Source organism: Empidonax traillii, unplaced genomic scaffold, assembly GCF_003031625.1.
Source record: "Empidonax traillii isolate 1590-97213 ecotype Southwest subspecies unplaced genomic scaffold, ASM303162v1 scaffold712:size431070, whole genome shotgun sequence".
In the NCBI taxonomy this organism is placed as follows: domain Eukaryota; kingdom Metazoa; phylum Chordata; class Aves; order Passeriformes; family Tyrannidae; genus Empidonax; species Empidonax traillii.
This window is the reverse complement of record NW_020955905.1, coordinates 247,921-270,553: the sequence shown is the minus strand read 5'-3', so window position 1 is coordinate 270,553 and position 22,633 is coordinate 247,921. Positions and strand designations below refer to the sequence as shown.

The following is a 22,633-nucleotide window of genomic DNA, read 5'->3' as shown; positions in this document are numbered from 1 at the left end:
CACAGGTTGCCCAGAGAAGCTGTGGCTGCCCCATCCCTGGAAGTGTCCAAGGCCAGGTTGGATGGGGCTTGGAGCAACCTGGGATAGTGGAAGGTGTCCCTGCCCATGGCAGGGGGTTGGAGCAAGATGATCTTGAAGGTCTCTTCCAACCAAAACCATGATTCCATGCTTCTATGTTATCTGGGGATTTGGGAAATGGTTTGGAACTTCTACCTGAAAAGCAGAGTCCAGATGGAGCCCAGGGAAGGGACTGTGGGTGTTCCAGGCTGGGCGAGTTGGAGGGCCCGCTAGACAGAGAGTGACTTATTCTTCCCACTTGTCCCCAAGCTGAGTGATGTTCCTGTAAACTGATGCACACAGAAAGAGCACTGATAACAGCTGAAAATGTGCATCATTCCTGCCAGCTCCTGACGTGACAGCTGCATGCCTTCTTTCCCTGTTCCCTCTTCCCCCTCCAAAGTCAGCTCCTGCAGTTCCCCAGACAGGGTTGGGGATGCAAAAGTCTGGCTGAACAAGTCTGTCCCCCAGACCAGTCTGAAATGTGCTGTAACACTGGGAACAGCCTTTAATTTGGTATATCAAGAATCAGAACTGGTTTGGGATTACTGAATCCATCCCTAGGGCAGGAGCTACTCAACCCATCCCTAATCCTTTCCCCCAGTCGTTCTCTAAAAATGTGTTCAAAAGCCACCACATCCTTTCCAGATTTATTCCTATGTCTTGTGGGTGTTTGGGATTATCAAAATTCCCGTGTTGGATGGGGCTGTGAGCAACCTGGGCTAGTGGAAGGTGTCCCTGCCCATGGCAGGGGGTTGGAGTGAGCTGATCTTTAGCTCCCTTCCAACTCAGGTGCTCACTGTGAGGTCGCCACGTCCCGAGTGCATCTCTTCTTTCACAGCCTCCTTTGTGCTGAGAACATCTCAAAGGTGGCACAGGAGGATCTTCCCTTCTCTCCCACTGAATGGTTGCTGGAGACTGTCCCTGCTCTGGTGCAGGAGCTGCCAAACTCACAAAGGAACACAGGAGTTATTTGCAGCATACAAGCTGGGAACAGATTAAACCTGACAACTCAGCCACAGAGCCTTCCCCAGGCGAGGAGAACATACAGAACTGAGTTATAATTCCCCTCTTCCCCAGCAGCTGGAGGAAGGATCTCCCCCTGAGTTTAACTGGTTTTAACCCTGTTCTGCAGCCACTCTTCAAACAACCTCTCTTGCTTGTGAGCAAAGCCCCTCAGCTCTGATCCTTCATGGTCATGACTTGATCATCAGGTGGGGACTGGGAAGAAAAATCCTTTCTGCCTGTTGGAAGGGGCTTTCCCCAGTCTCAGTGTTCCAGCAGCAATGGAGGGAAAGGGATGATGCTGGCTCAGTACTTTCCCATGCTTTGCAGCAAGTGATTATCAGCCTCCCAAGACATTTTCCCAAAGTGGAATGGAGTTGAGAGGTGCAGCAGGAAGGGGAGCCTATGTTGCTTTGGAGGTCAGATGAGATACTTCCCTAAAAACAAAGTTTGTGAAGGATGGAAAAACCCCTTGGCTGCAGCACTGCAGTTATTCCTGACTTGTCTTAAGCCATCACTTTGCTGCAAAGCTTGTGAAAATACTGAGCCAGCATCATCCCTCTCCCTCCTTTGCTGCTGCAACCCTCAGACTGGGAGAGACTCCTTCCAACAGGCAGGAAGGGTTTTTCTTCCTAATCTCCACTGAGAGACCTTGCTAATTAGCAAGAGAGGTTATTTAATGAGGTCCCTTGGTGCTCATCCTTCATGGTCATGATTTGGTCACAGGTGGGGACTGGGAAGAAAAACCCTTCCTGCCTGTTGGAAGGAGTCTTTCCCAGTCTGAGGGTTCCAACAGCAAAGGAGGGAGAGGGATGATGCTGTCTCAGTATTTTCACAAGCTTTGCAGTCAGGAATAACCAGAACTGCTGCCACAGCCAAGGGGTTTTTCCATCCTTCACAAACCTTGTTTCTGGGGATATGTCTCATCTGACCTCCAAAGCAGCACAGCCTCCCCTTCCTGCTGTACCTCCCAACTCCATCTGAGTTTGGGTGAATGTCTGGGCAGGGTGATAATCCCGTGGTTTCATGGAGGGCAAGGGCAAAGGAAGGCCAGGACACAGCCAGTAGGTTGCCAAATCTTTCTACCCCACTCCAAAAAAATTGGTTCTGATTTATGGATAATTATGGCCTTGGAGCCTTGATTCCACCTCTTCCCAGCTGTTGGAGCTTTAGTGAGGGTGCAGACACCATGACCCTTATTTCTCCTCCAGGTTCATCGGGATGTAGGGTGATGTTACACAAAGTGACCATTTCTCCTCTCCAGTGTCCCAATTTAATGGTCTAACTGGTGCTAAGGACAGACTTTCAGGACAGACTGACTCTCCCTCATCCCCCCAGACAGGCTGATCTCATTAGAAATGGTGTTTTGGAGCTCCCCTAGGCTGCAGCCTGCCTGGCACAGCTCACATGGAACAGGGCAAATGCTTCCCTGCTCCTGAGCTCTGGGCCCGGGGCCATCCTTAACCCCTGAGCGATCTGCATCGATTTCCCTCCCCCGGACGCCACAAAGGTTCCCCTTTGCAGATCGTTGTCTCCTTGGCAACTGAACTACATCAGATCACCACGGTCTGAAACTCCTGAGCCTGCGGAGCCCGAGCAGCGGGCTGGGAAGGAGGGGGGAAGGCTGTGGGAAGCCCTGGTCCGGCTGGTGATGTGCATCGTGCAGACAGACCCGCCGCCTCCACTGCCACGTGTCCTGCCCCAGCTTCCAGCTCCTGCCGCAGCTCCCCTGCATCGGGAAAACCGTGGTTGGCTTTTCTTCCCCTCTCCCTGTTTGCTCTAACTTTGGTCTTCTCTCAGCATCACTGGGCTGTTTACCTTTCCAAGCCTGCCTGGAAGGTCTGCCCTGTTTTGGCTTTAAGTCACAATCAGCATTTCAGCAGAGGGAAGTGGTACAAAACAAAAGAGCAGAGTGGATTTCCCCGGAGAAAATTAATCACCCTGCTCCAGGCATCTTTTCCCTTTCCTTCTCGCCCACCTCCTGAGTCTGAATGTTCTCTTTACCTTCCCCTGCTGACAACCTTTCTCTTCCAAGTTTGCCCCAAACCAACAGTCCCCTGCAGTCCCTGTCACACAGAACACCTGGAACATCTGTCCCCAAGACCAAGGAGTAAAAAAGAACCCAAACATCTCGAACTGGAGTGAGCGTAGAGTGGTCCCATCTCCTCCATCTTCAATGGCCAGGGCAGAGGAAGGAGGAACCTGATCAAAACACTGTATTCCTTTTATTTTTTTTTTTTTTGTGTGTGTGTGTGTATATATATATATATATAAAATACATATGTGGGTTATTTTAATTACTTTTTTTCCTTGCAATGATAGTCTGACTTCAAAGGGTAGAAGACAAAATGGGCAGAGGTGTTTAGGAGTAAAAGGAACCTAAGTCCCAGCTCCTTTACAAACAGCACCAGTTGGAAGGACATCATCAGACAAGAGTTTTCCCCTCGCTCTCTGATGAAAAAAAAAAATCAACATTTGCATTTAAATAGAGGGTTTTTTTGCTACCAAACAGAGGCATGTTACAGAATAGCTGCATAGAGATAAAGATTCCTTTAAGAGAGAGACAGAGAGAGAGGGGGGAAATCCCAACCTCACTGAAAGCCCAGCCCATCTCCCATGTGCTGTCAGCAGAGGAGAGGTTATTTATGCATTTCAGAGGGTGCCTGCTGGGATATAATCTAGTGCTCTCAGGGGCCTCTGCTTGCTGGAGGTGGAATTATAAGAATTAAAAATTACAAGCGTAAAACAAGGCCAGTCTAAAATGAAATATCATCCAGTGGGTGTAAATAATTCATGGGCAAAACAACCCTCCTGGGTCCCCCCATTGATTCATCTTCCTCCACAGATACAAAGAGGAATAATCTGCTGGAAGGGTGTTTGAAAGTCTCCAGGATGATTTCGAGGGTCTGGGGTGGTTTAGGAGTGGCTTTGGGCCCTGAATGGCTCCATGGGGAAGGATGAGTGATGACACAAAGTGGAGTTTCCTCTGATAATAAAACCTTTCTCAGAGCTGACCAAGGGAGAAGAAAACACCATTTGGTGAGGGGGAAAAAAAAAAAAAATCATGTTTTACTTCTGTGCTCCAAGCAGTGAGCACCAGTAATTTAACCTGCATGTGCAGAGATCCCTGAAGGACTCAGCAAGACCTTCTCTGGCAAATATTTGCCTTTCAGCACAGTCAGCTCCATTCCCAAAGGGAAGGGATGGCTCTTAGGAAATGTTTTTCTAGATCTGCTTTGTGCACAGTGGCCATGCCTGAACTCAGAGGGACTCCTGTGGCTCTCTCCTGCATGGACAAGGGGTGGGAAGGACATGCCAACCCCACGGGAGCGAAGTTTGGGACCATAATGGAAAATTCAGGAGGAGAGGTGGCTGATTCTTGAGAGGAAAGATGCTCTTAGCTCTGTTCTGAGGGCTTGGGGACGTGGTTTAGTTGTGAACCTGGCAGTGCTGGGTTAATGATAGGACTTGGTGATCTTAAGGATTTTCCAGCCTTAGTAACTCCGTGATTCTATTCCATGATTCTAAATCCATACCTCAAGGATCACCATGAGAGACAGGACCAAGGCAGGTTTATCTGGGAGAGCTTGGCCACACTGGAGGAAAGCGATGATTGCCCATCATGGACCTGTGGATCCATTTGCTGGAGGACACTGCCGGCACTCAGCTGACTGAGAGAGTAAAAATATCTGTTCATGGGGATTAAAAAATAAAGTCACAGTTGGCAAAGACCTCCAGGATCATCGAGTCCAATCTTTGACCCATCATCACCTTGTCACCCAGCCCAGAGCTCTGAGTGCCACGTCCAGTCATTCCTTAAACACCCCCAGGGATGGAGACTCCAAACCTCCCTGGGCAGCCCCTTCCAATGCCTGACCAGCCTCTCCAGGAAGAAATTCTTCCTGATGTCCCACCTGACCCCCTCCTCTGGCACAGCTTGAGGCCATGTCCTCTCATCACCACCTCTGAGCAGCAGACACAGCACACATTAGGCTTGTCCATCAGTGTTTCCATCCTGGATTCAAATGAGGCTCATTTACCTATATCTTATTTGTTTGGTTTTTTTGGTGGTTTTTTTTTTTTTTTTGGTAGCAGAAAACTTAGAATCACAGAATCATTAAAGTAAGAAAAAAACCTTTAAGATCATCAAGTGCAACCATTAACCAGCACCACTGTGTTCACCACCAAACCATGTCCCCAAGTGCCACACCTACACACTTCTTGAACACTTCCAGGGCTGGTGATTCCATCACTTCCCTGACCACCCTCTCAGTGAAGAAATTTTCCCTAACATCTAATCCAAACTCTCCTTGGTTAACTTAATCCCATCTGATTATTTGTGTTGCTCCTCATCTCTCCAGTGTGCCTCTCTGGTAAAGTTTGTGGTGTTTCTGGAATTTAAGTGCTGGACCAGAGTGTTTTATTCTGGGAGGGCTCCATTTTGGGTGACGTTTTCAACAGCATGAGCAGCTGTGTATGGATGAGAAACGGTGACAAAAGGGGGCTGGTTGGAGCTTGGAGATGAATTTTTGGATGCCTTAAGGAAAAAAATCCTGTCTCCTACACGGGCAGGAAAACCTATTGTATCTGTTGCTTCTTAACCTTCTTGCCCTGTTTGGTTTCTATCTCATGCACATGTCCCAAAAAATTGCAGGGTACTTTCCCATTTTGTTTTCCAGTCAGAATAAATGGAGTGAGGTTGTTTCTACCTGCATTTTGTAGTAGCAAACACTCCCTTGATTTCTGTGGCTCTGCAAAGCTGGTGAACTGGTAAGAAAACATTTCCCTGCAAACTGATTCTTGAGACAAGAAAAGAGGAAGGTGTTGTGGTTTTGGTTTTTGTTGTTTTTTTTTTTTTTTCCCCTCCTCTTTAGGAGGAAGAGAAGAGCCACAGGAAACACTGTTTGGATGCTTAAAGAACTTTGAAAAAAAAAAATGAGAAAGGAAATAAGTCAGTGCTTGAAAGGAGGGGACACAGCTCCGGCTACTGGGACTATTCATTCTCCCAGGAAACATAAACGAGCTAAACAAGGAAAATGCCATGCAGAGATCACACACTGTTTTTAAGGACAGGCCCCTAGACATGATCCCCTCTGCTGAGCTGTGACCCAGCTCCCAATCAATCTCCCCTTCCTGAAATGTCACTAACCTGCACTTAAGTGCAATAAGACTTCCCAGCCTAATTGAAATTCTGAGCCAGAGTCAGGAGACATTTGCTTCAAGTAGTGTTTTAATTGTCTGCTCCCCAGGCTGGTAACAGAATATTTTGAGCCTTGCATTATTCAGGGAGACACAAGAGCTCAACCTTTCCCTTTAGGTTTGTGCCCCTCCTGTCCCGGGTTTCTGTTCTGTTCTTTATTTGGCCTCTGCTCACGCATTCCCTGCGTGTATCCTCGTGTGCCTGCTCCGCCAGGGATCAGGAAACCTCATCCAATCCATCTGCTGGGAAGGCAGCTTTTTTTGGGTTTAACTTATTATCTAGAAATAGATCATTTCTGGGAGGCATGAGGCCAAAACCAGGGCCCTGGGCCCCTGTAGCCTGGAGTTATCTTTTTCCTTAGCCCTAAGGGGACTCCTTCTTCCCACGTACTTTCCTTTAAAACCTTCCCTGTGCCATTTGCTGGAAAACACAAACTCTCTGTGGCCTTTCCCATGAGCTCTGCACTGAAGCCATGACTAGAAACTTGTGCATGAAACCAGGTGGAACTCATGGAGGTCACCACAAAGCCTTGGATAAGGCCAGGCATTGTCAGGAAGAGGTAAAATGAGCCTTAATGATCATCCTGGTCTCCTGTTGAACCCCTGTCAGCTTTGAGTGCTAACCCCAGGGTGTGCTGGTCTGGGAGGCAGTTTGGAAGGGCTAAGAATTGTTGGCATCATAAAAATGCCCAACCTGGACTCAGCTATGCCATCATCTATGGACCAGAATCAAGCAGAAGGTAAACCTGCCTTACCTGTCTTATGCTGGCAGGTGGGTTTGGTCACAGTCCCTTTCTGGATAAGTTGGGGACTGAGGGGTCCGGTGGAGTTTGAGCTCCACCAGGTTTACTGAAATACACACACAGGGCTGTTTCCAGCTGGGATCTGTGTCTAGATGAGACAAAAAGAAGAAAACTTGTCCTTCCTCTCCCAGTTTCATCACCCTCCTACGTCCTCATATTTCTCATCATTATCAGAGACTCCTCAGCTTAGAAATCTGAGAGAGCAGATGACTCTCCCGAGGTCATGCATTAGATTTCCAGCAAGGCTGACCAGAAGTCCTGAGTCCTTTGGAGCTGCTGGTCCCTGCCCCTTCAGAGGGCACAGCTCCTGCACCCCTCAGATGCCCTGGCTCCGAATTTGTGTGCAAGGAACACCCGGACATCGTGTCCTGAACGCAGACTGCCAGGTGGACAGTTGCTGGGAGTCAGCGGGCAAGGCACCTAAACAGAGCGAGTTCACCACCTGCCTGCAGCAGGAGGGCTTGTTCCTCCTCATTTGATACAGGTTTGGCTTGTGGGTCCTGCTCATTTCAACCACTTACGGTTCTCTTGCACCTCTCAGTTCCCCGTGAAATGATTTCCCGACCAAAAGACATCCTCGATGTCTGAGGAGGCCTTTCTATAATCAGCAGAGAGAAATGGGCATTTCTAGGGGGAGATCCATCCCACTCTAAAGATGGTCAAATAGATAGTCTATCCTCTTAAAGTGCTTGTTTTCCTCCTTTAATCATGAAGTGCCCAGGTTGACACATCTGCACTTCTAAAGCCACCTGAGATGTTGCGCACCCTGGCGATGCTTTAGAGGGGTTGTCTGATCTCTCAGGGAGCTCAGAATATAGATCAAGCTGCTTCTCTCTTGCTTCCCTCTAAATCTTGCTCTACAGGGAGAAGTGGCTCTCTGGAGGGTAAGAAATTGTGTTTTATGTGTAATTGATTTGGATTCCTCAGAGCTCTGTTCACCTGTCGATGCCCAAACGGCCCAGTCCTCCAGGCTGCAGAGAAGGAGGCAAGAGCTGTGCCTGTTATTCATGGCTTGTGTACTCACTCTTCCTAATATAATGAACTCACAGTCTTTTTTTTTTTTTTTTTTTCCCTTCTATTTTTTTTGGGTGTAGCTTCTCTGATTTCTCTCTCTCATTCCCACACATTCCCACGCTGCCTTTTGGGAAGGGCTGTGAAGAAAAACAAGGGCTGGCGGTGCTGAATTTAACACATCTGGACAGATTCTTCTAGAGGGCGAAACCTCTTCCTATCATCTTTTATCATAGTCTAATTTTACCATCACCATTTGTTATGCAAAGGCCCTGATTAAAAATACACTTATCTTCCCTCCTCCAACAGACACCAGAACAGGCTTAGACCTCCAAATTTGGACACTTTATTTTTGATATGTAAAGTTGGGCCACTTTAATACCCACCCCCAATGAAAGTTTCTTGCAGTTTTGGTGGCAGTAAATGGACTGCAACTCGCCTTTAGACTGTTTCATCCCAGGAAAACTCTATGGGAAGTGTGAGGAGCACTTTGCTGGGAAGAAGTGGAGATACACAGATACTTCTGTCTACCAAAGTGTGCTACCCAGGACACAGTGGGATGGAATAGCAGATTGGGGATGGGTATGAGCCAGGTCCAGGTGTGCAGGGCTGAGATATTTGCTTTGGTGGCAAATTCCACATCTGGAAAACGCTGGTGCTGACCCATGTGCTTGGGAAGGAACTAAAAATATCCCACAGATGTGTTGTGCTCTGTAAAATCCACGGGTTGTGCCATATCTACACTTGGTCTTGCTTAACAGCTCGGCCAGTAGATGTTGCTCTTGGCTCACACTGACATGCTCAAAAAAAAAAAAAGGATGTATCCACCCTGAGATGTTTGAGAACCTTCAGAAGCCAGGAAGTGCAGATCCATCCATCCTTCACCCAGCTTTCTGCTTTTGGCCATCGTGGAAAATCCCAATGACCACAGCAGTGACTTGTAATTAGCAGGGATAATTGTTAGAGGTTGTTTGCTTTGTGTGAAGTGAGAATTGCTGGACAGGCAGGCAGTGTCTCTGGGGGAGGTGCTGGTTGCTCCAAACCCTGTCCAGCCTGGACTTGGACACTTCCCAGGGATGGGGCATCCACAACTTCTCTGAGCAACCTGTGCCAGGGCCTCCCACACCCTGAGTAAAGAATTCCTTCCCAATCCCACCTAAATCTCTCCTCTATTACTTTAAAGTCATTCCCCCTTGTCCTATCCCCTATCTGTCCATGCAAAAAAAATCACTCTCCCTCCTTTTTAAACCCTCTTTTAATTACTGGAGGCTGCAAGGGGGTTTATCCAAATGGGGTTTAGCCTTGTTTCTCATTTCATGGTGTGACAGGAAAGAGAGTCACCTGGTATAGTGGTTCTTCATCATCAACGATGACCCAACAAGTCCTGACTCGATTGAGCACCAAAGATGACAAAAAAGGGAGAAAAAATGGCAGTGAAATCTCCCACCATCAGTCTCCATCCTCTGCATCTCCTATGGATTCATTTCCACTCAATTCTGGGGGAAAATACCACCCTTGGTCTGTTCAGAATCCCCCCATTCATGCAGAGACTCTTGCAGCTCAGGGAGGTTTCTCTGCGTTTCCTCACAGAAAAAACCAGCAAATGCTCATGATGATGTGCAATTAAGTAGGGTCAATAATTTGTAAAGTAGTCTGAATCTCTGTGTCTCTGCTAATAAACCCCCTCTTCTCTTCCCTCTCCACGCACATTCACCTCACTCCCTCTGTAGTAGCAATCACAGCAGTAATTAGCAGAGCCCAATGCCAGCTCTCAGGATCAAGGACTGTCTGTGACTGTTTCACCCACAGAGGGCCAATCCCAGAACAGCTCTCATCTTACTCAGGGACTCTTGAAAGTGCTGGAATATAAATGACAAATAGGCATACCAGAAAAAAAAAAAATCATTTACAAACTGCTGGCTAAATGCTGAGCCTTCGTGGCATCTCCGCCTCATCTGTGCTGATGCAATCTCTCAATTCTCTGCCTTTCTTTCCTTAAGCAGGGCCTCAGACAAAGGGAATTTCCCATCAGATTTCTCCCTAGAAACAAACGGTTTTAAGCCTTTAAGACCTTGATCTCTCCTGGCTGAAGATTATGGGTCTGGGGGACGGGATCAGCAGGCTCAGGGTTAAAAAACTGCCCACGAAGATGCTTTCATCAGGGAAAAGGTTTTGGTTTAGTGGTGACAACAGGAGAAATCAGAGGGAGGCCTCCCCTGGAGCAAGGTAACCTGTCTGCTCTGCATCAAGACAATATAAAGGACAAGAGCTCAACTCCTGTTTAGGACAGAAACACAGGGTTAGACCACAGGTCTGCTGCGTGCAGGGCCGGGTGAATTCCATTTGGCATCTCCTGGTGCCACTCTGGGGCTTCGAAGGGACAGAACAGACACGTGTGAATAATCCCCTCTCACCACTGACAGAAAAGGTGGTGACTTTGGGAACAGTTGATTACAAATCAGGCTGGGAATTGCTTTATTCATTATAATCCAGGGTCCCCTAAGGGGGGTCTGGGAGCAGATTGCTGTGCCTGTGTTACAGTGCCCCAACTTCAGATTCCCAGCAATGCCTCGATGCACACACCACACCTCAGCATCAGTGGAGAGAGATCAATATTAACCTCGTCATTATAACGCTGGAAAAGGTTGATGATATTGATTTCTTGCCCTTGGTGCTAAAGCACGTTGGAGGCCACGTGATCACGATCCCAGATGCAGAACTGCTGCTGCTGGTTCCTTAAATCGCCATTAAGCAACCCAGCAGAGCTTTGGGTGCCTCCAATGGTTTGAATGTATCTCTGCCTTCCTCTGGGACTGAAGAAATTCAGGAATTTAGGAAGAAATTCTACACTGAGAGTGTGATGAGGCAATGGGATAGGTTGCCCAGAGAAGCTGTGGCTGCCCCAACCCTGGAAGTGTTCAAGGCCAGGTTGGACAGGGCTTGGAGCGACCTGGGATAGTGGGAGGTGTCCCCACAGCAGGGGAGTTGGAATGAGCTGATCTTTAAGATCCCTTACAACGCAAATCATTCGGTGAATCTACGGTCTTATGATCCCAAATCCGAAAGGTGTTAAAAGAAAGGAAATCTTCAAAGGCATTCATTGTTGTAGGATGGAAAATATCAAATTAAATTGAAACCCTGAAATTTTTACTGAATCTTGCCTTGGCCTGGGCTCTGAGCATCCTGGTCTAGTAGGATCTGTCCCTGCATCCTGTCCCTGCCCATGGCAGGGGGGTAGCAATGAGGTGATCTTTAAGGTCCCTCCCAACCCAAACTTTTCTGCAGTCCTATGATTTAAATTCCCATGATTTATCACTCACTTTGCCCAAGTGATCTGTTCTGCCTGTCCCCCTCTTAATGAGGGGACTCAAAATGAGGCAGAGGCAGAAGCTGCACACAGAGACGAGCCTGAAACCTTCTCCCTTCTGCAATGGGAGGCGCTGACAACGTGTCAGAGGAAGAGCTCCCGACGACAGCCCGTGCCCAGCAAGGCAGGCTGGATGAGCATCTCCCCGTGCAGGATGAGTGCAAGTGACAGCTCTGAGAAGGAGGGGACACAGACAGGAGAAATTCCTGCTGACAACTTGCTTGTTCTCCGGCCTCCCTCAGAGGTGCACACACACACACACACACACTCCGAGCCCTTTTCATGTGGTTTTCAACCGCCCCCATTCCCCTTCCAGGCAAAATCCACATCCCTGACATCTCTGCGTGGAGAGGGTTTGGCTCTGTGTGTCGAAACATCATTTAAAGGTTTGGTTTAGGAAGTGCCAGGGTGGCTGTCTCAGTGTTGTGCCGGAGTTTGTGTTTCTGGCTCTGTCTTGGGAGCAGTTGTTGGAGCCAGGACTGCTGGGAGCCACAAATTGCTGTTTGCAGAGCAGCCTCTCCTTGGCAGAGCCGCTCTGAGAGGGGGCACTTGACTCCTGGCTTGTCCTGCCATGTGATTTTTCTCTGTGTCCTGCTGTAATATGCTCACCTTGAGAAAATTTAACTTCTGTCAGTGCTGTGTTGGAGATACTGCAGGCGAGACTTTCAGCTTTACAGCCCCTCCCCGGTTCACAGTAATAGCACAGCCCTGCCTTGCAGAGCTCCTGCTTTGAGAAATGTGTCGTAGCTCGTGGAGGATTGAGAAACTGTGGTCTTGGGGACCATAGAAACCCTTCAGCTGGAAAGGCTGTTCAGGAAAAGGAGATGAAGTTGCACGGGGGCTTGCAAAGCTCCGCGTGTTACAACATTTCACGGCATTTATGGGTTTATGCAGCGCTCTGGAAGTGTTTTATGGGGGAAAACTTGAGGCTCTTCGAGCCAGGCGAGGTGGAACATGGAATCATCGAATTGTTTAGGTTGGGAAAGACCTCCAGGAGCACCGAGCCCAACCATTAACCCAGCACTGCCAAAGCCACTGCTAAACCACGTCCCCAAGTGCCACATCCACGCATCTTTTAAAGATGCCAAAGCAAATTTCACCAAAATGCCCTACTTTGGTTTCCTTTTCCGAACGAGCTTTTACGAAAACAGAGAGTGACACTCAGATCAGGAAAGGTTTCAATCAGCCTGGGCTACACACCCGGATTTTAATGGGGTCACGTGTAACTCGAGGTGCAGGGGCATGCACGTGGTCTGTGCTGATCCATCCCCCCCTCTGTGCTCTGCACCACAGCAACGTGGGGAAGCAAACAGTGTGTGAACTCAGCTCTGGTGTGATTTATGCAGCATCAGAGAGGCTGAGGGCGGGCAAGCACTTCGTTCCTCCCCGGTGGCTCGTGCTGGCTTCCTCCTCTCAAGTCTGCTCTCTGATATTTCGCCTGCTCTGCTTTGAAACAAGTTAAGTGATTAGGCCTCCACGGCTTTCTTATGGCAAGATTCTTCCACTGTTTTATTTGATCTCCTGCTCCAGACTAAACATTCCCTTTCTCATTTCCCTGCCCACCTCCCCCACTATTTCCACATAAATAATCTCTCTTTATCCCCAGTGTTTCATTTGCAGGGATTCACGTGATGAGCACGGCTTTAGGCTGGGTTTCCTTGAAAGCTGCACACTGGCCTCATTTCCATCCTCCTCAAGTGACTTTCAGAGCAGGGGGAGATTGAAACTGGTCCTAAACGTTCGTCCAAATTGGTCCTCGTTACCTTTATTTGCGGGGACTTGTGGATGATGTGGAAATTAGTGACAGCTTTGGCCACCTGTCAGCTTTGAAAGATCACATCACTTGTTTGGGTGCCCAGAAGTGAGTGGCCTGAGCAGGTTTGGGAAGGGTGATGGGGAATACTGGCTTGACCTTGAGCTGCCTGTGCTCTGAGCATGGCATGTCTCCATGAAGGAGAATCATAGTAATAAATTCAAGGTAGGAAGAGGCCAAGCAACTTGGAAACCATCTTGTCGGTCAGATCAGGGTGTTTTTGGCCAAGTATCCTCTCACTAACAGTGGCTACCAAGGGAAAACAGCAGAACAAGGCAGGCAATACAACATCCAACCAGCCTGAAAGGAGGGTGGAGCCAGGTGGGGGCTTGGCATCTTCTCCCAGTGACAGGACAAGAGGACACGGCCTTCAGCTGTGCCAGGGGGATTTATGCTGGACATCAGCATGAATTTCTTTACTGAAAGGGTCATCAAGCATGGGAATGAACTGTCCAGGGACGTGGTGATGGATTCACCAGTTCAAGGAGTGACTGGACGTGGCACTCAGTGCTCTGGTCTGGTTGACAAGGTGGGAATCAGCCAAAGGTCTTTTCCAACCCTAATGATTCTGTGACTCAACAGCTTGCAGCTCCGAGATTTCTGAGCAAGAGCTGCTGGTTTTGTATCTCTTAGCATTTGGTGGCTTTGTCTCTCATGCATTTCCCTGGTTATATTTTGTATTCATAGAAAATTTTGGTACCTTTTCATGCCGTGACAGGCATCGCGCCGTTTGACATCACTCTGTGTCTGTGGATTGTGTCCTTGGTTGGTTCTACCCCTGCCTCCTGCTGCTTTCATTTGACACCCTTCCCTTCCCAATATTGGAAAAGATAATGAGCAGCCAGTTCCCTGCTTACCTTCCCCTGGTCACTCATGAGCTGTTAATGCATGTTTATAATTTTTCCACCCTCACCCATCTCCTTTCCATGGATGAGAGTCAAAAAAATCATAGAATGGTTTGGGCTGGGAGAGGCTTTAAGGATGACCCAGTTCCAACCCCCTGCCATGGGCAGGGACACCTTTCACTAGCCCAGGTTGCTCCAAGCCCTGTCCAACCTGACCTTGGACACTTCCAGGGATGGGGCAGCCACAGCTTCTCCAGGTAACCTGTGCCAGGGCCTTCCCAACCCTCACAGGGAAGAATTTCTTCCTAATATTTAATCTAAATCTACCCTCCTGCAGCTTAAAACCACTCCCCCTTGTCCTGTCACTGCATGCCATCATTACAGATGATTTTGTTTTTTAAGGAGTGTGTGTGGGGGGGTTAATTTTTATATTAATGTGCACGATCTGCAAACCAGCAAAGTGTTACATGGGGTTTATATAGGAAAGGGCACAGAAGGAGCCACTGGAGCAAATCCCTTTTGCTGCCAGAGACTTTCCACACACAGGGCACGAGGAGAGGGCATCCTCCTGGAAGGTTTTCCTCCTTTCTTCTACAGAATTAGCAAAGTCAATGTGTGACTCTCCAGGGAAAGATCATGGGTTTGTGTAATAGAAGGCTGTCTTCAAGATAGCCCCTTCTGGACTTGCTCTTTTCCAGCATAGTAGGAAGGAAAGTGATAAAGGAGCAGCTCTCTCACTTCCCCCACTGCAAAACAAATGTAAGTTTCTGATGGTTTAAGACAATCTCACTCTCAGTCTCCTTTCTGTGTCATTTCCCCTATTTGCATAAGAAATAACATTTTTTTTTCCCCACTCATTTGCTGACTGAGGTGATTCTCAGGCCGTGAGACATCGTGATATAAATTCCACTCTAAGTACTCCCAGTGGTAGCACACAGAACCGTGGTGATTTTTTTGGAGCCTGGGCATGTTTTTCAGACACAAAACGCCCTGACCTGTGGAGCTGGAGAGAGCTGCCAACAAAACCTGTCTTCAGCTGGGGTCAGTGGGAGGCTAAATCCGAAAAATCCAAAATGGGAGGCGGATGCAGCGTGTCAGCAAAGCCCCTTTTGCTCCGTTGACTGTTTTGTGTTGATTCCTTAGTTTTTGCTGTTGTCACTGCCATCTAATTTAAGGCATTGCTGTTAAATTAAAAGGCATGATTGACTGACTGGCATCTGAGACACATTGCAGCTGTCAGCTGCGAAGATAAACTCCGGATCAGGATGCAAATCTTCCCAAAGATCAGGGGTGTCTGGACGAGGTGTCGAAGTGGAGCCCTGTCAGTTAATCTGTAGGAGGAAAGACCTCCTTCTTTTCGCATCTCTGCTTAAGATTCAGAGCAAGAAATGCCAAATATGAGCTCGATTCCAACCATCTTGAAATCTTTTCCATTTAACTGGAGAATTTAAATGCATTGGGTCAGCCTTGCATGAAAACTAATTTGTTTTAGTAGGTGATCATGATAAGAACTGACTGAGGAGGATCAAAAAACTCTTTAGAAACTGGATTAAAGGCCTCCCTGGATGACAGTCTCCGTGGCTCTCGAGCCGGTCCCACGAGCCTCAGGTGCAACAGCAGCTTTGAAAAACTCCTGCCAGGAGCCAGGACTGCTCTCCAAAAATCAAAAGCACAAGTTAAAGCTCGCCCTGTGAAAGAGGTGACAGCTGCTGGTTGTGATGGGAACCTCTGGAGCTGGAGGCCACTCCGGTTAGAGGGAATAAAGGCCAAAGCGGGAGGAGCCTGTGGATCTGCAAGGCTGGAGCTGAGCAAGACTTCCCTAAGTGGGAAGGGGCTGGGGGGTGTGACCTTCAGAGGAGTCAGTGCCTTTGAAAAGCAAAACCCTTTATAGAGCAGTTGCAGCAGAATCATTATCTCTGGATTAAGGACAGATGGCAACTCAACCCGCATCGATCAGCGGGGTGCAGCAGTTGGCGGAGAGCTGACGAAACAGGAACTCCTGGGGCAGGAGGGACTTGTCTGCAAAGGGTCCCATTAACTTCAGTGAGAGCCTGGGCTGTGTTTCATGTGGGTTATTTGCTTCCCAGCACCAGAAGGGTCTCCTCCAATGAAATGTAAGAAAGGGCAGAGCAGGGAGTTGTGTGGTGAGCAAAGGGGGATGAGTTTCCTAGAAGGTGGGGAGTCCATGAGGGTTGTGTCAGCTCAACAAGAAGACACTGAGGGAGGAACTCAGTGATGGAGCTGAAACCCCACCTGGTCTCTTCTGCAGCATCTGCACTGGGCTGAAAGCATCTGTGGGTTGTGGAGCTCAGCTGCAGATCATTCCCTGCATAGAATCAAAGAATCCTTAAGGTTGGAAAAGACCTTTAAGGTCACCAAGTCCAACAGTCAACGCAGCACCACCCCCATGTTCTCCACTAAACCATGTCCTTAAGTGCCATCCATACCCACAAGCTCTTTGAACACTTCCAGGGATGGTGACTCCACCACTTCCCTTGGCAGCCTGTTCCAACGCTTGACAACCCTTTCAGTGAAGAATTTTTTCCGAATATATAATCTAAAGCTCACCTTGGCACAAGGTGGGGCCATTTTCTCTCATCACTTGTGACCTGGGAGAAGAGACTGATCCCCCCCAATCTGGCTACAACCTCATTTCAGGGAGTTGTGGAGAGTGAAAAAGTCTCCCTTCACCCTCCATGTCTCCAGGCTGAACTCTCCCAGCTCCCTCAGTGACTACCTTGTTATCCAGCCACCCCTTTCCACCAGCCAGATGCTTTCAGAGTGGGCAGAGGAGCCCAATGTTGTACTCATGGCACAGCACTTTTCCCCCCTGAAAGGTGGGATGGGAATAACTTCATATAATAGACCCTTAACCACTTGTTTACAGCTCCACTAAAAAAGACAAATCACCTGAAACAGTGAATGACTAGACCCAGGAAAAGAAGGAGGATTTCAAAAGGTTTATCTGACAGCCAATAAACAGGATAAATAACATGCAGCATTTAGTTTGTCAGGACCATGGTACAACCTGATGATAAAAAAGGGCTGCTCCATAAAGTGGGGAATACCTTTGTCTTGGCTATAAATGCCTGTGTTGATTTAGGAAGTGCTCTGGTACTTCTCTAACTTCTCTTTAGTACTCACAAATGGGATGGAAACTGAGGAATAAGGAGAGGAAGGGAGTTATCTGTGCTCAACCTCATAAAGAGATCTCATTACAGTTAAAGATTGGAGATCATGATGGTTTTTATCTTATTTTGACTTGGTTCTCCCACTGCTGAGGATAAGCAGAGTAAGAGTTACCCCCTTCTACTCCACTCTGGTGAGATACCCCCTGTAGTGCTGATCCAGCTCTGGGATCTCCAGCCCAGGAAGGACATGGAGCTGTTGGAGCGAGTCCAGAGGAGGCACCAAGATGATCAGAGGGCTGGAGAAGCTCTGCTGGGAGGAAAGGCTGGGAGAGTTGGGGTTGTTCAGCCTGGAGAGGAGAAGGCTTTGGGGTGACCTGATTGTGGCCTTCCAGGACCTGAAGGGGGCTACAAAAAAGATGGAAAGAGACTTTGGAGAAGAGCATGGAGTGACAGGACAAGGGGGAATGGTTTCAAACTGAAACAGAGTAGGTTTAGATTGGATATTAGGAAGAAATTCTTTATTATAAGGGTGGTGAGGACGTGGTACAAGTTGCCAAGAGAAGCTGTGGCTGCTCCATCCCTGGAAGTGTTCAAGGTCAGGTTGGACAGGGCTTGGAGCAACCTGGGCTGGTGGAAGGTGTCCCTGCCCATGGCAGGGCGTTGGAACTGGATGGTCTTGAAGGTCCCTTCCAACCCAAACCATTTTATGATTTAGGAAGTCAAAGACTGGCACCTGCACTATCCCTCACTCTTTCCTGTAGTGAGACCAGGCAGCACTTCTTTTTATATAATTAGGAGGTCAATGTTATCATAATGATTTCTATCCTGAAATGCAGACCTGTTTGAATAACCCATTATCAAACTGGGGACACCACAACATCCAGTGAATCTGGGTAACCAGTGTGTATTTTACTTACAAACACAATATAAAATAACCTCTGAAGACATTGGGGCAATTAGACATTTTGTCTCAAAAAAGCATGCCAAGGAAATAAATCCTAACCCCACCCAAAGTTTTAGTAGAGGTGCTTTCTGCCTAAACCTAACCCTAACCTGCAAGGGAGTGAGAGCAAAGAAGGACATCCTGAAAAGGGCAAGCAAAGTGTTATCTCCTAAAGGTGTCTGGTTACAGATATCCTATTGATCAGCTCCAGCCAGGCATCAGGATGCCTCCCATTACACCAGTGGCTTCTCCTGTAACCGAAACACAATCTGTGTCCCAGCAGGAAACAGGAGAGACAAGCCTGTTTTCCCAATGCTGTTTAGAAAAGGAACCAGCACAGAAAGTGACTTCTGAGGGAAAGACACTCCTCTTCAAGGTCAAATGTTCGTTGTGTGCCAGTAACAGCTCCATCCTCGTGCTGCTGCCAGGATGTCTGAGCTCCTCGCTGGCAGGCTCGCTGCCCTCCATTTCCATCCTGCTCCATTTTCCCATGTTATTCTCATTACTAAGTACCTGAGCAGCTTCCACGACCATCACCAGTGTGAATGTTGCTGAGCATGTGTTGATTTTCACTCTGTCTTGGGAGGAAAAGTCAGAGCGTGGTGGTAGCAGAGTGTGAACTCGTGGCTTTACGCTGTGCAGGTGGATGAATATTGTCCCATCCCTGAGCGCGGGGGTGCTGATAATGTCCCTGTATTCTGATTTGGCACCTAGTTGAGCTTGTTTATTTCCAGAGGGAGCTGGTGTCCTGCTTAGGGGGTGCAGGGAGCAGCTCAGAGCACAGCCACGATCTCCACTGCTTCAGAAATAGCAATACAGAGAGGCTGAGTCAGCTCAAGTGCATCATCTGCATCTCTGAATTCTCTGGCTGCTTGTAAGGGAAAAAAAAATAGGAGGCTTTATTTCATTTTTATTTTAAAAAGCAGCATTTGTCTTTTTTTCCCAGTGTTTCCTGCCTTCAAAAAACTGCATCTTTAGCTTGTTATCCTTCTCTGTGGCTGGGCACAGCACAGCTGAATTTCCTGGACCTGAGGCATCTCCAAGGGTAGCTGTGGGTAATGAGAGAATTCACAGCAGGAAGAGCAGCCATAGGAAAGTGGCCACCTCTGGGATGAAGGGCCACCTCTGCTCCCCCCTGCGAGGTGGACAAACGATGGAGCAGAACAGCCAGGCAGCTGAGGTTTATTTTAGCAGATTTCAGCTTGCTGCACACGGGCCACGAGGAGCAAACAGACCACTGAGGGGTGTGACAGCTTATCCATAACCTGAAGGGCCTGGATGATCCCCTGCTGACTTTTTACAACCCCAGACCCAGCTTTGCTTGGCTCCCTGCAGGTGTTTTAACTGTGGGAGGCAAGCCAGATTCACATGGTCTTCACGGTCCGTCCTGCCATCAACATTTACGGACGTTCCACCAGGGCTGGTTGTTCCTGGCAACAAGCTGGGAGGATGCAGGGTGGAGAAGCTGCAAAAGCTCAGCATTTCCCTTCTGCAAAGTGGCAGGATCATCCCTGCAGCAGGAGTTTGGTGGATCCATCCCCTGCCAGGGTGGTGGCTGGTGGTACGAGGGGGGAAAACTGAGTGTTGCTGACACCAGCACTGAACGTGGCTGGGAGGGGAAACCTAAAAGGCATCTTCATCTCATGGTGCTCACAGGTTGCTCCCCCATGGGTTCTGCAAGGGTGCTGGAGGGGGAAATCATTCCCCTCCCAAAGCTGTCCTCGAGGGTGGTGCCTCTCTGTGGTTGGTCTGCACTGTGGGGAAAAGGAGCAGCCTTGGGTGGTAGAATTCCCACCCTTATCCCTTCCCAGCTCCCTGGTCTTCACACAGCGTTTGTTGGGGGAAAGAGGAAGGAGACACAACCTCACCGATGATGGATTTGCATCCTGAAGTGGTTTCTCCTCTTGTCTTCTGGGGTTAGAAGACAACAGGACACAAAACGGACAGAAGGTCTTGTGAGAGGGGGTGCCTTTGCCACAGGAGGAGCAGGACTAGTTAAATCATAGAATCATAGAATATTCTGAGTTGGAAGTGACCCATAAGGATCCCTGAATTCCGAGACAGCCCCAAGAACCCCACCACGTGCCTGAGTGTTATCCAAACGCTTCTTGAGCTCTGGCAGCAGGAATAGGGAATAACTGAACAGAAGCCAATACAAAGGCAATGCTTCTTATTTCATCTCTAATGTCTTGACTTTCAGGTGGTATCAGTCTCTTCTCCCAGGCCACCAGCACTAGGACACGAGGGCACAGCCCTGAGCTGTTCCAGGGGAAGTTTAGGTTGGACATTGGAAAAAGTCCTGCACAGAGAGAGGGATCAGCCCTTGGGATGGGCTGCCCAGGGAGGTGGTGGAGTCCCCGTCCCTGGGGGTGTCAAAGCAGAGCCTGGACGTGGCACTTAAAACAAGGTGGGGCTGGGTCGATGATCTCAGAGGTCTCTCCCAACCCAGTTGATTCTGTGACCCTGCGACCTTCTGGCCCACCCCGTGGCGTCAAGCCCTTCCACTTTCAGAGAACACCCGAGTCCTCGGGGCTCGGCGGCGGGCACACCGCGGGCTCCGCCGGGCCGGCCTCGCCCTCGCCGGCCTCGCCGAAGCTGACGGGGCTTTTCTGGATTTTGCCCAGGTGGTTGGAACTCGTGGTCGGCTTGGGGCGACTGCACCAAGGACTGCGGGGGAGGCCTCCAGACCCGCATGCGCTCCTGCAAACCCCTTCCCAAGGAGGGCCTCGGCTGCGAGGGAGTCCTGGAGGAGGGCCGGCTGTGCAATAGGAAGGCGTGCAATAGTAAGTGCAGGCATGTTCCCCTTCGCATGTTCCTCTCTCTGCCCGGGAGGAGGAGCTTGGCCTCGTCCCTGTAAATGACTCGGGACGCTCCAGAGACTGCCAGGGGAGCTGCTGAAGGGTCGTGCTGGAGCAGCAATCCCAGGGGAGCACGTGGATTTGGCTGTGCATGGCCCGACCCTGCCCTGCCCTGCCTGCCTTGCATGCACACCTCGTCCGACACACACTCCTGCAGATCCAGAGCCCTTCAGCCCAAACATCAGGGGTTAATCCACAGGAATCTATAAGCAGGCTTGCGTCAGGTTTTCATGTGCTGGTGGTAAATCTGCCTCCCTCCCGCAGATTTAAAGCAGGAGGCCGAGAGGGCTTCTCTTCTGCTTCTCTTTTGCTTCTTCTTGGCTTCTTTTTGCTTCAGTTCAAGAGCAGTGATCCCGTCCCTCTCTTTTACAAAATGAAACCCCACGGGTCCCAGGGTGTGGAGAAAGATTAGGGAGACAAAAAGAAGGGACTGAGTGAGGCAAAGGCTTTGGTGGGTGCTCCACTCTCCTCCTGTAATGAATCCTCCTTCCAGGTCTTCTTCTCCAAGGGAACAGGGGGACAGATTGGCAACACCAGTCACATATCAGTGGGTCGAGCTGGTGAAGCTCCAGCACTTTCATCCCCAGTTCTTCTTTTCCATCAGCTGAGCTGGGAGGGGGACGAAGAGGAAAAACCAACAGCAGGCTCAGCTCAGCTCAGCAAATGCAAGCAAATGGCTGATTATGATTATCCCCTTCTTTTTATTTCAAATTCATGGTGGAGAATGTTTGAACAGCTCCTCTGACTAGTCAAATAACTAGGGAAAGTTCAACTGTCTTCAAAGGCTGGGAAGTATCTCCTGATAAAGGGGAAGTTCAAATAAAGGGACATAAATATATTCCTCTAATAAGGGCTAAAATGATTTCATGCATATTTTAACATTTCTATAAATTTAAAATATGTTGCAATTAGGCTTTCTTTTTTTTTTTTTTTTTTTTCCCTTTAATGAAACCTGGGATACTGAATTTCCTCTCCTTGACTCACAGTTGCTGATTTGCTTCTGAGGTTTGCCCACACAAGGGATATTTAATCCATGTCCCCCATACTTGCTGGTGACTTTGTCGTTGTAACAGAGCTGTGGATTGAGGTGGTGAGGGTGGGAGGGCAAGGACATGGGAACTGGTCCTGAAAGACACTTGTGGGACTGAATGGAGCTGGAGGAAGGGCCACACCAGTCCTGGTGGGCAATGGTGTGAAGCAGAAGAAGGTGGAGATGGCACTGTGGGTGGGTAGAGGGGGCTCTGCAGGGGGGGTCATTGTTTGAAGGTGAGGCCACAAGGCACAACAGGCAGAAAAGCTCCTTCAACAGCCCCTCATGTGCTGGGCAAACTAGGGGGGACCCAGGTCCCCAGATTCTCTTTGTAGGACACCCATCCTCATCCTTAACCATCTTCCAAGCCCCTGTTGGATTCTTTCACGTCCTTCTCGGACTTTGGCAGAGTGGACACTGTTTTCCAGGTCCAGCCTCACCAGAACTGAGCAAGAGGCATAACATCTTCTCTTGATCTTCCCCAGGGATGAAACTTTGGCCCTTCTTCATGAGAGTTCTCCTGAGGCTGTGGTGGCAAGGAGGGATGGGGTGGGATGGTGGACAGCCATGG

The 22,633-nt window shown here is 48.9% G+C and overlaps 1 protein-coding gene across 10 annotated transcripts in view; it reads left to right on the top strand.

The window, feature by feature from the left end:
• The window catches only part of ADGRB1 (adhesion G protein-coupled receptor B1), a 285,345-nt gene that overhangs the window by 100,710 nt on the left and 162,002 nt on the right, over positions 1–22,633 (top strand). For 8 of the 10 annotated variants that reach the window (XM_027900125.1, XM_027900131.1, XM_027900124.1 and 5 more), the window contains exon 3: positions 20,799–20,957. The exons of the other annotated variants lie outside the window; for them this stretch is intronic. In XM_027900125.1, the coding sequence (XP_027755926.1) occupies positions 20,799–20,957 (159 nt within the window). The remainder of the gene's footprint in view (positions 1–20,798; positions 20,958–22,633) is intronic. 10 annotated transcript variants of the gene reach the window in all.